This window comes from Bos javanicus, chromosome 11 (assembly GCF_032452875.1).
Source record: "Bos javanicus breed banteng chromosome 11, ARS-OSU_banteng_1.0, whole genome shotgun sequence".
Classification (NCBI taxonomy): domain Eukaryota; kingdom Metazoa; phylum Chordata; class Mammalia; order Artiodactyla; family Bovidae; genus Bos; species Bos javanicus.
Window position 1 is genome coordinate 102378508 of NC_083878.1, and position 20019 is coordinate 102398526.

The window sequence follows — 20019 nt, forward strand, 5'->3', positions numbered from 1 at the left end:
CCGGGAGGGGGGCCCCGAGTGGCAGCAGTGGTAATTCCTGGGGTGAGTTGGAGGCTGTTTGATTTTCTCAGACTCTCTTTCCTGCAGTTTCCATTTTTATAGTGAGTACATGTAACTTTTACAAAGCCAGTTAGTTTTTTTTTGATGTTTTTTTAGGGACTTCCCTGGTGGGCTAGTGGTTAAGACTCCTCGCTTCCAATGCAGGGGGCACGGGTTTGATCTCTGGTCAAGGAACTAAGATCCCACAGGCCACATGGCAAGGCCAAACAAATGAAAATAAATAAAATAGCAATGGGAATAATAAAATAATTTTTAAAATGCTTTTAAAGGGTGGGGACTCTACATCCTTCCCCGGGGTGCCTGTCCCTGTGCTCAAGCCCCTTTCGGCCCTGTTCCTCCTCATGGCTCTCGGAGCGCTCCCAGAGTTGCCGGCGAAGCCCGGTCTCCCCTAAGCAGTTTCCATCAGGCCTGAAGGTCAGAGGCCGGCACTCTCCCCCAGCCAAGAAGGCGGCTGACTTGTGGAGTCTGGACCTCTATGGCTAAGTCTGTGTTATAATTGCCAAGATCCACTCTAGAGGGGGATTTGCCCAAGCACCTCGGGGTCTCTGCTTCAACCTGAACCCTCCGCCTCTCCCCCACCAAGCCCTCTACAGCCCCGATACCCCACCGACATTACATAGTCATTCAGTCACTAAAGTATGAACAAATTGACTATATTTTCATTTGGCTTTTGGTTTCAGCCCCACTGCTTTAGAATAATGGCCCGAGCTATTAAGCTAACAGTTTGATTTACAAGCTCCTGTGCTCTGAACGCTGGGATCAGACTCCTCTCTTTGTGGAAGACTAACCCTGCCTCGGGTCTCCTGGGCCCCTGACTCCCTAATAGCACAGGAGACAGCGAGGAAGGAAAAAAAAAAAATCAGCAGTCAGCCAAGCAGTGACACCCAGAGATGCAGCTGATTAGTGGAAGCTGCTGAATCTAAGAAAAGGATTTTCTTTCCCACCTTTAAGCTCTCTTACAAATCATAGCAGGCTGGAAGGTTAACTCTCTGTTAAAGCCCCAGAGCGGCCTCTCAGCCCGTCCACCCCACAGCCGCCCTCTTTGCAGACAGCCTGCACGGTTCAAATAAAGATGGACCATTCTCCGAACGGGCATCTCCAGCCCCGAAGTCACTCCTCCAGAAAGAGCAGACTCCAGGTGGACTGGCCCTCCCCGAGGCCCCACACCAGGGATGTATTTTAAGAACACTGCCTCGCTGTCGCGTTGGAAGAAGAATCATCTCAGGGTGCCGTGTAGGGCACTGAGAGCAGGGATGGAATATGTCACACGCGGGGAGATGGGGCAAGGGGAAGAATGATTCAGAGGCCCTGATGCTCTTGACAAGTCTTCCCTAAATACAGATTCCACCCCCCACCCCCCGCCCCGCTCCATCACAAATCAGATCAGTATGCGGGAAGGCTGACTCGCCAAAGGAATAAAGGCAGGGGCTTAATTGGTTTTACATAATCCGGCACCTCAGAGAGGCAGAATTTTTAGGCACCTGCTCACGAGGTGACACTGCTGCTCAAATCATGGTGAGCCGAAGCTCTGAGAATGCGGACAAGAGGGAAAGAGGAGGCTGGGTGAGGTGGGGGCAGGCTAGAGGAGACAGAGGCAACATTTCTGGCGCTGCTGGAGAAATCTTGAAGTCTGGGCGCACCCGGGTCATGGAAGGAGGTGGCAGGCGTTGTAGGGGAGGCAGGAGCTGGCACGCGCACCAGAAACAGCCCTGCAACCTGGGGATTCCAACCCCCCCCCAGCCCAGCTGTCCCTGTAATCTTTCCAGCACCCAGGAATTTGCAATTTAATCCAGGAGGCACTTCCGCCCTCCCCCACTGGGTGGCCAAAATATTGGGTTGGCTGAAAAGTTCCTTCAGGTTTTTCTGTAAGATGGTTGCCATTTCGTGTTGAAAATCAGCTGGAAAATAGACTAAGACCAGCCTGTTTTGACGTCAGGTATATACGTCTAATCTCTGGAGATGGCTAGAATCTCATGTTGAGTTTTGGGAGTTGATAAGACTTTCCAGGTCCCCGGTTTCTTCTTCCAGCTCATCCCCAAGAGAATCCATCCTCTGTGATCTAAAGAGAATCTCCCCGGGTTTGAGAAGGCATTCAGGTTAACATCTGCCGCCTCTGGAAGGACTCCTTCCCCATCTCCCATGAATCCCTCGATTCTGCACATCCCCACTTGTCAGTTTCTGTCACTTGGCACCAGGGCTGTGGGCGTGATGGGGGTCCTAGCCTCCTGGCATGTGGCCAGCAGGAGGGTCTCGCAGATAAACAACATCAAATCACCTACTCAGATAATTTGGGGTTCATTCAAACTGAGGTTTGTCAACAGGGCAGGCAGGATGAATGCAGAGGCTGGTATCCTCGTATCCACGAGCCGCAAGCAAAAAACACAGCCTCCCTGGTTACCCTGGGAGATGCCAAGTTCATGGACATCAGAGAACACAATGCATCGGGGAGGAAGTGACACAATGGTGATGTTTTCTCTGGCCTCTTCCTTTCCTCTGCTCAAAGGGATCCTGGGAGATGATGCCTCCACGGTGCAGACAACGTGGATAGTTTGACCAAAGTCCACTGGCTGGAGGCATGGCGGGAAGGACATCCAAGAAGATGGGGCTCCTGGAGGACAGCGGAAAGCCTCACCAACAGCTCGCACATTTCAAGAGCTGCCGAGGGGCTCCCCTGCATGCTCTGAAGGACGGTCTTGTGTTGTATCAATGCTCACAGCAACCCTACGTGACAGGGATAAGTCATGCCACCTCAGAGATGAGGGAACCAAAGCTTGGAGGCTTCAGTGGCCACTGTTAAAAAGTGGCAGGTGGTGGCTGAGCCCTCTGGCCCACTACCTCCAGGCCTCAAGCCCTGGAAGGGCTGATAAATACTAAGGACCTGCAACTGAGGTCAGGGACCAGTGAGGGCCAAACGCAGGACCTGGGAATGAAAGCAAAGGGTAGTCAGGAACTCAGGTGTTTATAGGTGTCCAGAGGGTCGTGGCTGGCCCTGCTCTGGCTGATTGAAGCCCTCACAATAAACAAAACTTCCCACTGCCCTGATAGACTTTAGACCTTGACAAAGCCCCTGAACATTTTTTAAATTGCAGCTTGGCCCCAAGGCTAAAGAGGAAAGAGCCCATTGATCGGGGGTTCAAGCTTGTTGTATCAAATGATGCAAGGCAGAGATGGAGCCCGGCAGCAGGGCTGAACCCAGGGGGCGTGGAAACTACGCTGGTGCTCCAGAACCCAGCCTGCCTCTGCCTCTGCATCTGTAAAGTGGGGATCACAGCAGAATCAGATGCAACTGTGCATGGACAGCACGTGGCAGGGGCCTGGCTGGGGCAAGGTCACGGAGCAATCGCGTCTCTGAGTCGGACAGGGCTTTGCCATCTGCTCTTCTAGAAGAACAGTTCTCAAACTTGGCTGTGCCTGGAGTCCTCTGAGAGGTTTAAAATGCAGATACCAGGTCCACCCCCCGCCCAGGGCCCCCAGTCCAGTGGGTCTGGGGTAGCTGCCAAGCCTGCATTTTCAGTAAGTAGCTCCCCAGCTCCCTGGGTCCGTGTCATCTCCTCCTACACAGATGTGTTCAAAGCGCATATTTAGCAAGTCAGGCAGCGCCCTTTCATATATTTGACATAAAGCAGGCCAGGGGTTCAAAAGGAACGTCCCATTGGAGGCAGGCTGTTGTTTATTAAATAGCCGTAAGGTTTATGAATGTCGGTCTTTTTTTTTTTTTTTTGGTGATGTTGCACAGTATGCAGGATCTTAGTTCCCTGACCAGAGATCAAACCTGTGCCCCCTGCAGTGGAAGCATGAGTCCTAACCACCAGACCTCCAGGGAAGTCACTGGATGTCTGTCTTAATCTGCTCAGAACACTACTACAAAAATACCGTAGGCTGGGTGGCTTAAGCAATGGATATTTATTTCTGGTGGCTGGAAGTTGGAAATCAAGGTGCCAGCATGGACAGGATCTGATGAGCCTCTCTTCCTGGCTTATGGACAGCCACCTTCTCACTGTGACCCAAGCACTCCAGCATCTCTTCCTAAAAGGGCGCTAATCCCATCATGGGGGGCCCATCCTCATGACCTCATCTAAACTTAACCACCTCCCAATGCCATCACCCTGTGGGGCAGGGCTTCACACATGCATTTTAGAGGGACCCACTTCAGTCCACAGCAGCTTCCTTTTCAAGTTCACTCAAAGCTCTGCCCGCTTGTACCTCCTTCCACCTCCAGGTCATGTCTCTCCCTTTGGAACCCCGCGGAGCCATCTGCTTCCCCTTCTAAGTAACAGCCCTGCAAATACCTGGAGTAAGATACTGCTTTGTCACTGATGTCCTGGTTCTGAATTGTTCCTCCAGGCAGAGTTCCGAATGTCGGAAGGTGAGACCCTGTGTTGCAGGGACCATGGGTCACCTGAATGCCATGATGTCTGCCACACAGCTTACTTTCTCTCCTTCTCTCCACCATCACAGAGGATTTGTCGACTGGAACTGCCTTTCTACATATTTTTGAACAAAACTGCAGGTACAAATATTGAAGAAAATAAAATCCCCTTCTCCTTATAGGTTTAGCTGAAGGAGATGGAGAGGATCTTTAAGGATGTTTGAATCTCAGAGGCATTTCTAAGGACTCTGTTGCCTTATCTCAGGCTCCTAACCCAACCATCCATCAGTGCAACAATCCATCCATCAGTCCAACCATCCATCTATCCATCCATCAGTCCAACCATCCATTCATCCATCCATCTACCCATCCATCCATCCATCCATCCATCCCTCTGTCCATCCAATAATCCAGCCAGGATTTGTTGAACATCCACAGGGCACCCCTAGCAGTCAAGTAAGGTCCCCTGTCCATTGACATTTCCCAGGAACAGCGTCTGGAATATGGCATCAACGTCCTTGCTGTCCAGTTGACGACCCTTAACTCTAATATTCCTGTTTGTGACTTGACAGGATCAGTACTCTCAACCACAGAGTCTGTTCCTCCTTAAAATATACTGGAAGAATCTTCCTGCTTATTATTCTAAAAAGAGAAAAGGGGAAAGACAACACCAAGCCTGTACCCCACCCCAGTGAGCCACGGACACCGCACATCTGAGTATGTCCCCAGCTTCCCTGGCAGCAACACAGGAGTTGTTCAACAGCCAATATGAATAAGCGATAAGGCGCTGACGGGCACTGCGTGGACAGCTCAGCAAAGGACTTAATTTGCAACCAAGCACAAAATCAAAGAGTCTGTCAACCGAGGAACCGTGCGCCTGGATAACCACCTTGCCGCTACCTGGGAAAGCACTGTCAGGTAAATTTCCAGAGAAAGTAATTAAGGAATCCCCATTGCCTAAACTCGGCAGCAAAATCGGAAGCTCTGGAATTCGATGCTCGCCAGGGATCTGGTGTCTCCTCCCAGCTTGATCCTTCATCACAATGAACAGTAGAAGTTTATGAAGAAGTGGGCTGGTGCGACTCCCCCCTCGCCCTTGGGAAGATGCTCTCTAGCACCGTGTGGTCTGCTCGTGTTGTCTTGGCAGAGAAGCAGTAGGCAGCAAATGAGACCCCTGCTTGCGGGGCCGGGGTAGGAGGGGTGAGATTAATACACAAATATATAGCCCTCTCTGAGATCTGGCAGGCGCCAATTAATATTTATCAAGTAACCACAGCACGCACAGTACCGAGTATCCACATGGAAAACACAGTCCAGGGCGTCGGGGAGTCTACCCTCTGACTCAGAAATCTACGAGCGGATAGATGCTCCGTGTGCTTGGAGGCCCCCGTTGCTGATGGGAGGACCCATTGGGAGTTTAGGTCAGTATCTGCAGCTAGCGGCCTCCTCTTTCTGAGACGATGAGCAGTTCTCAACCAGGCATCCTCACCGCCGCGGCCTCCATGGGGTGAGCACCCGGGTCTCTGGGGCCTGCCCTGTTCACAAAGGTTCTCCGTCAGCACATCGCCTCCTCCCCTAACTCCCTCCTTCATTTGAGTTTAAAACAAAAGAAGTCTATTAAAGTAAAGGAAGTTCCACTGCCCACTGCAGATTAGAACCCCGCCGTGACCATCCACGTCCTGAGAGGTCTAAGTGGGGTGGGCGGGTGAACCTGTCCAGCTGGAATAGCCCTCCACCCCGGCAGGCTGACCCCCCTCCAGCCAGACGCCTCTGGGCCACCTTCCAGAAGAAGGGCACCAAGCAGACGCCCATCATCTGAGCTCTGAAAAGGCAAGGGGAGCCCCCCCACTTCCTGGCAGCTCTGCTTGTCACGGTGCATGCTGACAACCCCATTGAAAACAGCCCTCGCCGCCACTGTGAAGCTCTTTCCGTCTCCCATTCAGTCCTTTCTCAGACAGTTTTAGAAAGGCGAAGAAAAGTCTGGAAAACGCTCGCCTCCAGCCCCCCCACCTCCACCCCCAGCCCCATCACCGAGGGAGAGGGGCAGCAGCTTGGGGGGAGCCGGGCTACCGAGCAGCCTCACCTGGCCCCACGGTGCACCGCCTCCAATTAAATCAAAATGGTTTGTTTTTAATGGTCTTTTACACTGACAAGTGGGCGATCATTTTGGGCCCACGAGCTGTCAGGGAACCGAGGCAAATCCTCCGTTGATAATGCCCAATGCTTCCAATTAGGAGCCGGGGCCGCTCCCGGCGTCCTAACGATTCCCCAGCCGTCCCCCAGGCCCCTTTGGCGCGGGCTGTTTCTTCTTCCTCCTCCGCCGCAAATTACTGACACAAAACGGAAAGGCCCCGCGTCTTCTCCGCCACGCCAGGCCCGGGCCCTGTTGGGCTTAATGAGCCGATGGAAGTTTCGTGGCTCCGGCGCTAAATTCTTTTCTTGTTTGACAGCTGCTCGGCTAAGGCGAGTGTTGACCTTATAAAAGATTTAGTGTTTCTCATTATTTTCTGTCAAGCTTCACAAGTGATGGCTCTGCGGTTATCATTTGCATCCTGGGGTGTGCGTGCGTGTGTGTGTGTGTGTGTGTGTGTGTAGGGGGCTCCGGTGGAGACGGGGAAAAGGGGCTTTCTCTGCCCGAGTTGCATTGGGTCCCCACACTCCAGCTCCCGGCCTGACACCCTTCTCCTGGGGACTTTCAAAGAGAAGGTAGGAAGCAGAGCCAACGTGACCGGACGGTTCGGTGGCTTCCAGGCCTCCCACATGGAGCTTCTGCAGAGGCACCCCGAGGCAGGCGGACTCCCAGAGCCCGTGGGAGCTGACCCAGCCCGTGGTGGACGTGCCGGACAAAAGGACCGGCTGGGGCGGATGTGGGGCTGAGCACAGTTCAGAACCACACTCAAGCTTTATCACCGGGAACTTACGCTACTTACAGGCTCCATGGAAAGCCACGACCAGCACGATTCTGGCCTCTGCATCCGAAATGAAGGTTTAATGGTTTTGAAAAGCAGAAGCAATTTCTCTAAGTGGCATGCATCACTGTCCCCTGTGGGATGTCCCCTGTGGGATGACTATGGAGCATGTGTTAGTCCTTATTTGTCTCCTGCGCCTACGCCCAAGGCGGGTCGGGGGGCCCATTTTATAAATAACAAGACTCTGGGGAGTCCATGCTGGCTCTTTCACCAGCCTCCTGCTGGTCCCTCCGTCTCCTCTCTTTCGTTCTCTGTGTTCTCCCCTCCTGCTAACCTACCCACTGGCCATCCCAGGTGAGGGTGCCCCAAGGTTGCCCCGAAAGGGAGAGAGACAGTTCAGGGCAGGTGGATACATGGATGTCTTCTCCAGGGGTTCTGAGTCTTTGTGCCCCCTCCTTGTTACCATGGGAGACCCTGTTTTGATCTCTTAGAGCAAATCCACGGCACACTCTCCCTCCCGTGCCCATGGCAGACCTTGCTAATCAATCACAGCACACTTTTTCAGGAGCCTCTATTTAGCCTGAGAATATTTTATGACCAAATGTGGCCACATCGTGATGGGGAGTGCTGCCTACTTGCCATTCCTGCCTTAGAGGGGCCATTTGAATAAACTGCCACGCTACCACATAGGGGAAACTTGAGGATGTTAGCTGAATGAAAGAAGCTGATCACCAAAGACCATGTACTGTATGACTTGATCATCAGGGAATATCCAGAATGGGCAAATGTCTAGAGACAAAGAGTAGATTTGTTGTTGCAGGGGCTGGAGGGAGGGAAACGTGGTGCAATTCCTAGGGGTCCAAGGTTTCTTTCTGGAATTATGAAAATATTCTAAACTTACATTGTGCTGGTGGTTGCATAGCCCTATGAATATATTAAAAATCATTGATGTGTACACTTCTTTGGGAGAAAACTTTATTTTTTTCTTTAAAATTTTTTAAATTTAATTTTTATTTTATATTTGAGTATAGCTGATTTACAAGCTCATGTTAGTTTCAGGTGAACAGCAAAGATTTATATACTTGGGGTGAATTTTATGGTGTATGAATTATATCTCAATTGTTATTGTTGTTTAGTCACTAAGTTATGGACTGTAGCCCACCCGGTCCTCTGTCCATGGGATTTCCCAGGCAAGAATACTGGAGTGGGTTACCATTCCTTCTCCAGGGGATCTTCCCCATCCAGGGATCGAAGCTGTGTCTGCATCTCCTGTATTGCAGGTGGATTCTTTACTGCTGAGCCACCAGGGAAGCCCTTATATCTCAATAAAGCTATTTTAAAAATTGGGGAAAAGCAGCCCACTGGAGTCAGATGAGTGCTCATCGCCCAGATTCTGTCTTTGGAGCCCCGAGCAGGGTGATAATGGGGCCCCAAGAAATGGCCTCAAATGAGGGAGGGTCCAGGGTGTCCTCAGCCTCCCCAGTGAGATACTGTGCCTCTCACTTTCATTGTTGTTGTCGTTCAGTTGCTCAGTCGTGTCTGACTCTTTGTGACCCTGGACTGTAGCCCGCCACGCCCCTCTGTCCATGGGATTCTCCAAGAAAGAATACTGGAGTGGGTTGCCATGCCCTCCTCCAGGGGATCTTCTCCTGGAATTGGCTCAAATTCACGTCCAGTGAGTTGGTGATGCTATCTAACCATCTCATCCTCTGCCGCCCCCTTTTCTTTTTGCCTTCAATCTTTCCCACCATCAGGGTCTTTCCCAATGAGTCAACTCTTCGGATCAGGTGGCTATAAGTATTGGAGCTTCACTTATCTGGAGCCTATTAAACTTAGACACTGAAGGAGCAGAGATGGGCACCAACCCAGAGTTTTTTGGAAAATTCAAACACCCTGCCTTGGGATTGCCCTGTGATTTATCTACCAGCCTCTGGCAAACAGATTCACTGTTCAATTTTGATCTCAACTGCTGCCGACTAGCCTCAGCTAATCCTCGGGAATGATCTAGAGATTTTGTTTGGCTTCTGGAAGTAGCAAATCGATTCTCCTGCTCAAAGACAAATGCAGGACTGTCTTTTCTTCTGCCCCACCGAGTCTCAGGAACTTCACAGTCTGTGGAGCAGAAACCTGGTTCCCAGGCCCAGCTGTGCCACGTAGAAGCTGGGGCTCCTTGAGCCAGTGTCTCATCCTGAGAATCAGTCTCCTCTGTTTCCAGTGAAGATGCCCTGTCCTGACTCCTTGCCCCCTCCCCCTTCACCTGACACGGTCCCCCGCGGTCCCACGTTGGATCTTGCAGGCAGGCAGGAAGTTTGTTTTCTAAGCCCAGGTTTGGCTGTTCTCTGAAAACACAGCATGTGTCAGCAGAGCGGGTCAGGCCCTGTGTCCTTGCTCCATCTATTTTTGGACCGCAGAGAAATTAGAGCTGTAGTAGAATAACAATTTAGGGGACCAGATGTCTCAAGAGAGACTGCCGCCCTTGTTAATTACTTACACTGCAGACCTGCTCCATCAGAGTCCAGGACCCACCGCTTCCACCAGCGACATCCTACATGGATTTGTGTTCTACGGGGCCTCTGACCTCCAGCTGCCCGAGCTTGACAGAAATTACTGACCTGGGACTGATCCATAATTTTCAAGTACCTCTCATTAGAGGAGACAGCCTCTCAATCTTTTAAAGCGAAATCTCTCTCCCAGTCACCTGAGCGGCTGTCACTTAAAAAAAAAACCTAAACTAAAATCTCTATAGCTGTCATTTTTTTTTTTTTTTTAGTTCTTGGGGAGATTTTTCTGTTGTTGTTAACTCGGCTATTTCTTCTCAGATTCTACCCGGACTTCTTGGCCCCCAGACTGGGCATTGGAGATTTTAGTGTCCAGTTGGGGAATCGTTGTGTGGCTCATGAGAGGGTTTGGGAAAGCAGCCTGGCCCCCCTGCCCCTTTTAGGAGGATGTGTCAGGGTGGGGGGGACTGTGGGAAAGCTGCTCCATTTGTGAACTCGACAGTGGTGATCAAAATCTCTAGATCGTTCCCAAGAATTAGCCCCCTCCCACCAGGGGCTCAAGCCAAAGTCACACACCACTGGTAATGACCCTGGAGACGGGACTCAGGATTCCCATGGAATCCAACACAAATCACCAGCAAATAAGTCTCTAAATTGTGGGTGTGTGGAGGGAGAGACTTCTGGCCCCAAGCTGCTTCTCCAAAACGCAGCTTGAAAATCATCCCTCGTGTTTTCATCTTAAAAAGACAAATAAGGGAACAGATAAAACCGAAGCTCTCTCTGCTTCCCTGTCCTCCCCTCTCCCTCCCAGAGGGGAGGCCAGGCAGGACTTCTGGGCATATTCTTTCCTCCAATTTCTTTCCATTTGACTAGATTCATGCAGAGGCTTGAATAACACAGGGGATCATTGTGTAGGTTTAGAAATTGTCAAATAAATGGCATCCTACTTATGTTCCTTTCTTGCATCTTACTTGCAGCCTGTGAGATCTAGTTCCCCGATCAGAGATAGAACCTGGGCCCCCTTCACTGGGAGCATGGAGTCCTAGCCACTGCACCACCAGGCAAGTCACTGCTGCTGCTGCTGCTGCTGCTAAGCCGCTTCAGTCGTGTCCGACTCTGTGCGACCCCACAGATGGCAGCCCACCAGGCTCCCCCATCCCTGGGACTCTCCAGGCAAGAACTCTGGAGTGGGTTGCCATTTCCTTCTCCAATGCAAGAAAGTGAAAGGTGAAAGTGAAGTCGCTCAGTCGTGTCTGACTCTTAGCGACCCCATGGATTGCAGCGTAACAGGCTCCTCCGTCCATGGGATTTTCCAAGCAAGAGTACTGGAGTGGGGTGCCATTGCCTTCTCCACACACAAGCATAAGAACTCAACAAACACCAAAGGGTCTGATTCACACAGATCACTTTGGCACCAAAGAAAATAAATTAGAAAATCAGTCACAGACGTAACTAATGAACTTGCCTGGAAATGTAAAACCCTATTTATAAATAACTTCAGGACGAAAGAAGAAATCCGAATGAGATTTGATGGAGATTAGATGAAAAGAGAATCAAACAAAAATAAATATTCTCAAAACTTGTGAGATGAGATAAAAGAAAATTTAGAGGGAAACATAGTTGCCAATGCTATGTTTTATAAATGTTGATATTAGGGGAAAAAAGAAAGATTAAAAGGCAATTACAGCTAAGCAGACAACTCTAGACGCTGGAAACAGAACAACAGAGAGACTTCAAAGAAGGAAACCACAAAGTCAAGAGCAAAATTAATGAACGTCAAAGGCACAATTAAAGATATCAATCGGATGAAAAGTTGATTCATTGCAAGTAGACCGGAAAAGCACAGAGGCTTTCAAATGAATTGGGAAATGGGATCCAGGAATCCAGATCCCCTGGGGCAGAGTGGGGACCATATGACAGGGGCAGGAACCTCAGGAAATGGTGATGGAGTGGCTCCTGGTGTCAGCTCTGCCCAGGACCATGGAGACCCTGAGAGAATCACTTCCCACCTCTGTGCCTTGGCTTTTCCATCTGTATAATGGGAGAGTTGGAGATACTGATCTCTGAGGTCTCTTTCAACCCTAGGTTTCTGGGAATCTTTTATTCCAATCTGGTTACGGAGAGGCAAAGGGTATCATCCAGGCAGGGGATTGTGGTCCCTAACAAATCTTTTTTTAAGGCTTGATGGTGATAATTGCTCACCTCCCCGGCCTTGTCTCTGTGTCCCCCAGCCACACTCACTGGCTTTCATTCTCTCCCATTTGGCCACATTTGCTCAGGGTTTGGGCTGGTCCCTCTCATCTAGAACATCTTTGCCTTCCTCTTCTGGATAGCTCCCTCATCCTCTCTAGAAAGACCTTCCTGCCGCCAGATGGACTTAGAATTCCCCAGTCCACAGTGCTACTAATTGCCATTAAATGATGCCATGTACAGCGCGTTCAGCGGCCGCCTCTTGTGCCATCTCGCAGGGTCCGTGTGGGCTGGCCTTATTCACCAGCACATCCCCAGGATGTCCTGTGTAGTGCAGGCACCTGGTCCTTATTTGAGCAATGTATTGAGATGCTCCCCCTTCAAACAGGACCAGCGCCTTCGCCAACCTGCCCATCCTGCTCCCAGGGCTGCTGGCAGGCCAGTGGTGCTTGCCTCTTATTTACCTGCATTGACCTGAGAGTGACTCAGCTCCATTCAGCAGAGCTGTCTCCTGCCAAAGCCGTTACAGTTTCTTAGCTCCAGGCAGAGACAGACTGCAGATGGCTTAATTTAGAAGCATCTCGGAAGGAATTCTTTGCTCCACAGCTCTTCATCCTTTGACTCCGGGGGTCTGCGGGGTCGTGACCACACGCGCTTGAGGCCTGACTTGTGGTTAGGACCCTCATCTCTGGCGGAGCTGCTATTTTGGGAGGAGAGAGTGTGCAGGCGGGCGGGATGGGAGCTGCCTGGTTTCCAGCAGGGCCTTTCCCTTGACTCATTTCCTGGGCATTTGTTAAGAGAGTGGAGTTTCTCAGTGAGGATCTGGGGCCGGGAGGACCCCACGGTGCTGGGGTTCTGTGAGACCTGGGGCGAGTGACCAAACCTTCTGGGGCCCCTGGCTCCCCATCTGTAAGATGGAGACAACAGTGCATGCTCTGAGGCTTGTGTTAAATAAGTGCACTGCGCCTGGCAAACAGCAAGTCTGTTACCAAAACAGCCACGGGCCCAAGGTCCCAGTCGCTGGTCTCCAGGGCACATTCTGCAAAGCGGCACTTGCTTCTTGGTGTTCTGAAAGCCGAAACACCCCTCTCCGTGAACTTCCATATTCTGCTTCGGGAGCTGGGGGCTTCATGGGTACAGAATAGGCCCCTTCTCTTCTCTTTCTGTCTCGTGGACTCCCCTGGTGGTTCAGACAGTAAAGAATCTGCCTGCAATGCAGGAGACCCGGCTTTCAATCCCTGGGTCGGGGAGATCCCCTGAAAAGGGGAATGGCAACCCACTCCAGCATTCTTGCCTGGAGAATTCCACGGACAGAGAAGCCTGGTGGGCTACAGTCCATGGGCTCACAAAGTGTTGGATACAACTGAGTGCCTTTCACTTCTCTTTCTAAAGAACAGTCCCATGAGGGCCGGGGAGTCAGTTTCTGCTTGAGTGAGCTCTCTGGAGAGTCCCCCAGCCCCAGCCACTAAGCATCTCCTTTGATTTTTCACCTTCTCCCTCTGCTGACACCATTTCCTGTGCTGTGTTCCCCTGCCAACCCTCTCATCCCAATCCTCCCAGGCCATAGTCAAGTCCCACCTGGCCTGAGAAGCCCTCCCTGAGCACCTGAAGCCTGGTGAATTACGCCCCCTTCCTTCCTTCACTCATCCACTCATCTGTTCGGTATTTTCAACTTTGTTTCAACACATCCTGAATGCCAGGCCCCATGCCAGGCACTGGGGGTCGTTGGGGAACAGGGCAGGTGCAGACCCCACCTTACAGGGCTCTGGGGCTGGACACTCACCTGTGCTCCCCTGGGTCCCTCCCATGCAAGACTGAAGTCATCCATCCCATGAGTGACTTAACTCCGAGAAAGTCCAGCAGGAATGGGAATCCTTCAACAGCAGGGACCACATACTAAATGCCTGCCTCCCACATGTCAGCCCGGTGCTGCTGAGAACACAGTAGGTGTCAGAGTGTGTTGTCAGTCACTGGGGCGAACCTCTTGTGCCCCAAACACCCCTGTAGAAAACCAGGGGGACATGGAAACAGGAACACCAAAGCACAAAGGGTGTGGCACTTCACTGTCCTTGGCACTTAGGTACTTAATAAATACTTTTTGATGGATGGATGAATGAATATTTCTTCCTTGACAAAGTTTCCAAGGAAGGAAAAAGAAAACTTCCCCTGGGCTTCTCTTTTGTTTGTGTGCTGATGTTAACCTGATTACCTCTAAGCTGAGCAGCACCTAGGACCTAGATCCTCCTGCCATCTACTTAGGAGACTAGTGTTCCAAGCCCCCTGCCACTAGCATTGCACACAATCACATCACCCACTGTCAGCACCACCCACCATCAGCACCACCCACCATCAGCACCACCCACCATCAGCACCACCCACCATCAGTACCACTCACCACCCATCATCAGTACCACCCACCATCAGCACCACCCACCATCAGCACCACCCACCATCAGCACCACTCACCAACCACCATCAGTACCACCCACCATCAGCACCACCCACCATCAGTACCACTCACCATCAACACCACTCACCACCCACCATCAGCACCACCCACCATCAGCACCACTCACCACCCATCATCAGTACCACCCATCATCAGCACCACCCACCATCAGCACCACCCACCATCAACACCACCCACCATCAGTACCACTCACCACCCATCATCAGTACCACCCACCATCAGCACCACCCACCATCAACACCACCCACCATCAGTACCACTCACCACCCATCATCAGTATCACCCACCATCAGCACCACCCACCATCAGTACCACTCACCACCCACCATCAGCACCATGCACCATCAGTACCACTCACCAACCGCCATCAGTACCACCCACCATCAGCACCACCCACCTTCAATACCACTCACCACCCACCATCAGCACCACCTACCATCAGCACCACCCACCATCAATACCACTCACCACCCACCATCAGCACCACCCACTGTCAGCACCACTCACCATCAGCACCACTCACCACCCACCATCAGCACCACCCACCATCAACACCACCCACCATCAATACCACTCACCACCCACCATCAGCACCACCCATCATCAGCACCACTCACCATCAATACCACTCACCACCCACCATCAGCACCACTCACCATCAGCACCACTCACCACCCACCATCAGCACCACTCAGCATCAGCACCACTCACCACCCACCATCAGCACCACCCACCATCAGCACCACTCATCACCCACCATCAGCACCACTCACCATCAGCACCACTCACCACCCAGCATCAGCACCACCCACCATCAGCACCACGCCCCATCAGTCACTGGTGGCTCCTGGCGTTCCCGAGTTCTGGCCTCATCACTCCAGTCTATGGCTCTGTCTTCACATGGCCTTCCCCTCTCCCTGTGACTTTTGTCTCTTACAAGGATGCCTGTCATTAGATGCCTGTCATAGAGCCCACCTAAATACTTGGGATAATTCTCATCTCGAGATCTGTAATTATATCTAGAAAGCCCCCTTTCACAAATAATGGTCACAGTCACAGGTCCTGGGGTTAGAATGTGGATGTGTCTTTGGCCGGGAGGTCACCATTCAGTCCTTTCGAGAGCCACAGGGATGCGTGGACTTCAGGGCTGTGCTTCCCAGTGAGGAATGGCTGGCGCCTGCCCCCCGGGTCAGGACTATTGCCACTCTGGATGCCACAGATGACCATGGAGGTCAGCTCGGCATCTCCATTGGCCGGGGTGCCCAGGAGGTCTTACTGAGCGTCTCTAGCTGCCTTCTGGGAAGCACGGGTGTCAGGAGACACATGTCACTGTCTACAAGCCCCTGTCCCATGCCAGAGGGGACGCAGGATAGACCCTGGAAAAGGCCTTTTGTTTACGGCTACTTCCATCCTGCACGAAGTATTGGACCTTCTCTCTTCTCAGTACCTTCCGTGAGGCCACTTGGTAAGTTTTCTGAATCAGGAGACCAAGCTGAGAACAGCATTGTGGTGTGTCATGTAGACACTGCTGTATTTGAGATGGATAACCAAGCCTTGAGCCTGGGCCTGAGTGGCCTTTGGTGACGGTGGGATGGGCCCGCCCAGGGGGACTCAGAGCTTTGGCCCTGGGCTTGGGCCCTGCCTGGGGAACAACCCTGATGCACGGCCCAGAAACGGGAGGCCTGAGGCTGGAGCTGGGACGGCTCCCGGAAATGCCACCACGAGTGTCCACAGAGGGACTGGAGAAGCATGTCCATGAATCTCCTGCACTATTTGTTCCTTAGGACTTGTGGGCACATATTTTCCCAGAGGAGCGGGTCATGGCTTTCTGCAGAGACTCCAGAGGGCCCACAGCCCCCAGAGAATGAGGGATGCAGATTTATGTCCTGGAGTAGCTTACTCAATCTACTCATCACCATTTGATTTTTTTTTTTTTACCAGTTTCTAATAAGTTTTTGCAGTGCCCTTCAGACGCAGCCAGAGCGGCAGCCGTGGCAGAATATTCTAGAAGGAATCCAGAACCTAGTACCCAGGGGTTCATGGTGGGGGGAGTGCTAAGGCAGAGCTTCTCTGTCCCTGATTCCCTTTGGGGCCAGCCCTGGACCAACTCTGCTCTGGGCCTCAGTTTCCTCACCTGTAAAAATGAACACAGTGGAGTTAGATCCCGCTGGGCTCTGCATGCACCCTGACTCACTGTCTCCCTGGACCTGAGGTGTCCCATCCTAACCTGTGACCGAGACCTTGGACTGGGGGAGCTGACGGGGTCCGCAAGGAGGTCGAGCTCTGGTGAAAGTCATGACCTCCCCCCGGGGGTGGGGGTCCCCAGGCCACGGTGAGTCCTGATGGGGACCAGGGTATGGGACACAGAGCACAAAGACGTTCCCTGCAAGTTCCTCCCACCTCCCCTCTGTCTGTGAGCGCTAAGTTGCTCCAGTCGTGTCCAGCATTTTGCAACTCTACCAGACTCCTCTGTCCATGGGATTCTCCGGCAAGAATACCAGTGTGGGTTGCCCTGCCCTCCTCCAGGGGATCTTCCTGACCCAGGGATAAAACGGGTGTCTCTTACGTCTCCTGCATAGGCGGGTGGGTTCTTTACCACTAGAGCCACCTGGGAAGGCCTGCCTTCCCTCTGTTTCCTTTTAATTCTTCATCTGCTCTCCATTTCTCTTTTTTCTCAGCTCTGTGGTCTTAGCTAACCCCTGCAGGGAGGGGTCCCTTGGCCTGGCTCTTGACGAGAACCGGTGGCTGTGCTGGCCATGTGGGTCCCACCTTATCCTGAAGACACAGCAGAGCCTTCAGCTGCTCCAGCGGACCCTTCGTCTGGACCACCACGTCCCCTCGTGACCCTGAGCTGTGGGGGGCCCCAAGGCCAGCACACATGCAGCCCCCTTACCATGGAACCCCCAGTTCCTCCTATAAGCCCCCTTTGTTCCCCAGAGAGGCCCTGACTCTGGGGAGGGTCAAGTCCATCTCTTTGTGCTCCTCGCAGCCCCCAACCACTCCACGGACTCTCATGAAACAGCTGTAGCCATCACCCACATCTTTTCCCCGCCCCCGCCCCTGCCCCCCGCCCAAGAAAAGTGAGTCCCCCTCGTTCACTGCGGGACCCAGTGCCTGGCACAGAGCTGTGCTCAGAGCTTAACACGTGTGGCCTGAATGAATGAATGAATGAATGAACGGATGCATAACTAAACAAGCAAGCCTGAATGAACCCTTTCTACCCCATGCCTCCGTAGAAGAGAAATGCCATTTGGGGGGGATTCTCATATATTTGGAGGTGCTGCAGCAGACCTAGGAGACAGAAGGGTCTCCACTCATCACCACTTCTCGAGAGGGAAAGACTGGTCAAAATACTGACTGCACAACAATTTAACAGCAGAGGCCCCCACGCCTCGGGTCTGGCTCTGGTTCTGGCCCAACTGTCAGCCGCGGGGATGGGGGTGGGGGTCAGATGGTCTTACAGTGACAGACAGGGCTCCAACTGTGCCTGGAGGCCCCCCTTGGAGAGAGTGGTTCGTTTGGGGTTTTAATGGTGGAGAATCAGCTTTGAAGGATGATGCTGGCTGAGAGGTCCCACTGCCTGGTGACCCCCATCACCGGCAGCTGATATTTATCAAGTGCACGTTATCTCGGCAACAAGCAAGACAGAAGGAAAAATGCAGGCACCAGTCAGCTCTGCTCTGACGCCCCTCCCTGTCCCACGGTGGGTCCCCCCACCTTCACCCTGGAACACCAGGACAGCACTTTCCCTCCACTTGGTTCCCCCTGACAGAGACTTTCATTATCAAAGGTGGAAGGATGGGGCGTCCCCAGGGGAGCCCTGGAGCACTCAAGCCCACTGACTTGGCTCTCCCTCTGTCCACAGGTGGGCCCCCATCTCGCAACCTTCCCCACCGAGGCCGATCGCCAGAGAGCCTTCAAAGCCCACCGGGAAGAGTGTGCCGTGCGCCAGGGGACCCTGAGGATGGGCAACTACACCCACCCCTAAAGCCTGTCTGACGCGGTAGAAAATTCTCTGAAGGACTCACCTGCTTTGCCCAAATCACACAAGACACTCCCCCATTGCTCCAGGTTCTGCCTTCGGCCAGGACCTCAGACTCGGGTCTTAGATGACTTATTTTTGCTAAGAGCCCCCTTTAGAGTTAGCCACTCTCGCTCCCCTTAGCCCCAGCAATCCCTCACTTAGGGACTCCCCTCCAGCAGGACTCTACCTCGCTTCACAAGCCCCAGGCTGATAAGAGAAACTCAAGTTTCATGGCAGATTTTATAGGCTCCAGACTAAGGCTCTGTCCTCAAGTATTAAAAACAACCCAGGTATTTGCTGTAGAGAGTGTGACAGTGTCATGCTTTGAAAACCCTCATTTAGTATTCCAAACATGAGATTTCATTTCTCTTTTCGGGGATGCCTGATATCTCTCCATGGCAGTACTATCTCTCTGGGGCCCCTGACGGCAGGAAGAGCCCACACTCCGTACTTGGAGCGGGCCCTCACCTCTTCAGGGCTAAGTTGCCTCCACCAACACTGACCTTGGAAGGTCACTCCTCCCACCTCCTGAAAGACAATGCCCTCCAGGGATGAAAGCACCCAGACTGGGGCCCTTCGTACCTCCAACTCTCTGCAGGTCCTCTGCTTTCTCCCCACAAATTAGATACCGATCTACTTTAAATTAAAAGAGCTATTTGTCATCCTCTTCTTGTGCCTTTATTTGAAAACCGGTAAACCAGTGTGAGAATCAGCCTCAGACTCTCCAAGGGCCATGACTTTCTCCACAACATCTCAACCAGCACCTATAAAAAGTCAGGCAAACTCTTAAGTTTTAAAATCCCCTGACTAGTCTGAGGGTTCCCAGCATTGACCTTCAACTTGGATCTCTCCCCAGAATCCCATGCTCATTTATCCAACTGCGACTCCCCGGCCCCCTGCCCCGGGCCAGGTGTCTCCACTCAAGCGTCGGCCATTCATCTCAAACCAGCACAGCTGAGACAGAATTCTGGATTTTTTTTCCCCCACCAAACTTGCTTCTCCCTCCATTTTCCCCATCTCATACTTGAGACCACCCAGAGGCTGAAGACAAAAATCATCACGACTCCGCTTCCTTCACTCTTACATCCAATCCATCAACAAGCCTGTCAGTGTTTCTTCCAAAAGCACCCTGATTCATCTCTGGGTCCCCATCATCTGTCTGGAGAATTGTATCAGGTTCCTGCTTCTCCCCACAATCCCTTCTCCACAGCTTGTCACCTGCCCACCCCTTCTTGTCATTTAGATCTTAGCTCAAAAGCCAAGTCCCCCCAACCCCCTCAGGCAGTTCCCTGGTGGGCTCATGGTTAGGATTCCCAGCTTTTACTGCGAGGGCCCAGGTTCAATCCCTGGTCAGGGACCCCACGAGACCCCACAAGACACATGACGCAGCCAAAAATAAAATCAGGACTTAGTTTAAAAAACAAAAAAGGGTAAGATGTCCCTTATGGGAATTCCCTGATAGTCCAGTGGTTAGGACTCAGGTCCAGGTTCAATCCCTG

At 52.2% G+C, this 20019-nt stretch overlaps 1 protein-coding gene across 1 annotated transcript in view; it reads left to right on the top strand.

Annotated features, from left to right (window-relative positions):
* Positions 1-19187, top strand: part of CFAP77 (cilia and flagella associated protein 77) — a 154778-nt gene extending 135591 nt beyond the window's left edge. The window contains exon 6 of the mRNA XM_061433950.1: positions 18362-19187. Within this exon, the coding sequence (XP_061289934.1) occupies positions 18362-18484 (123 nt within the window). The 3' untranslated portion in view covers positions 18485-19187. The remainder of the gene's footprint in view (positions 1-18361) is intronic.
* The last annotated feature ends 832 nt before the right edge of the window (positions 19188-20019 follow it).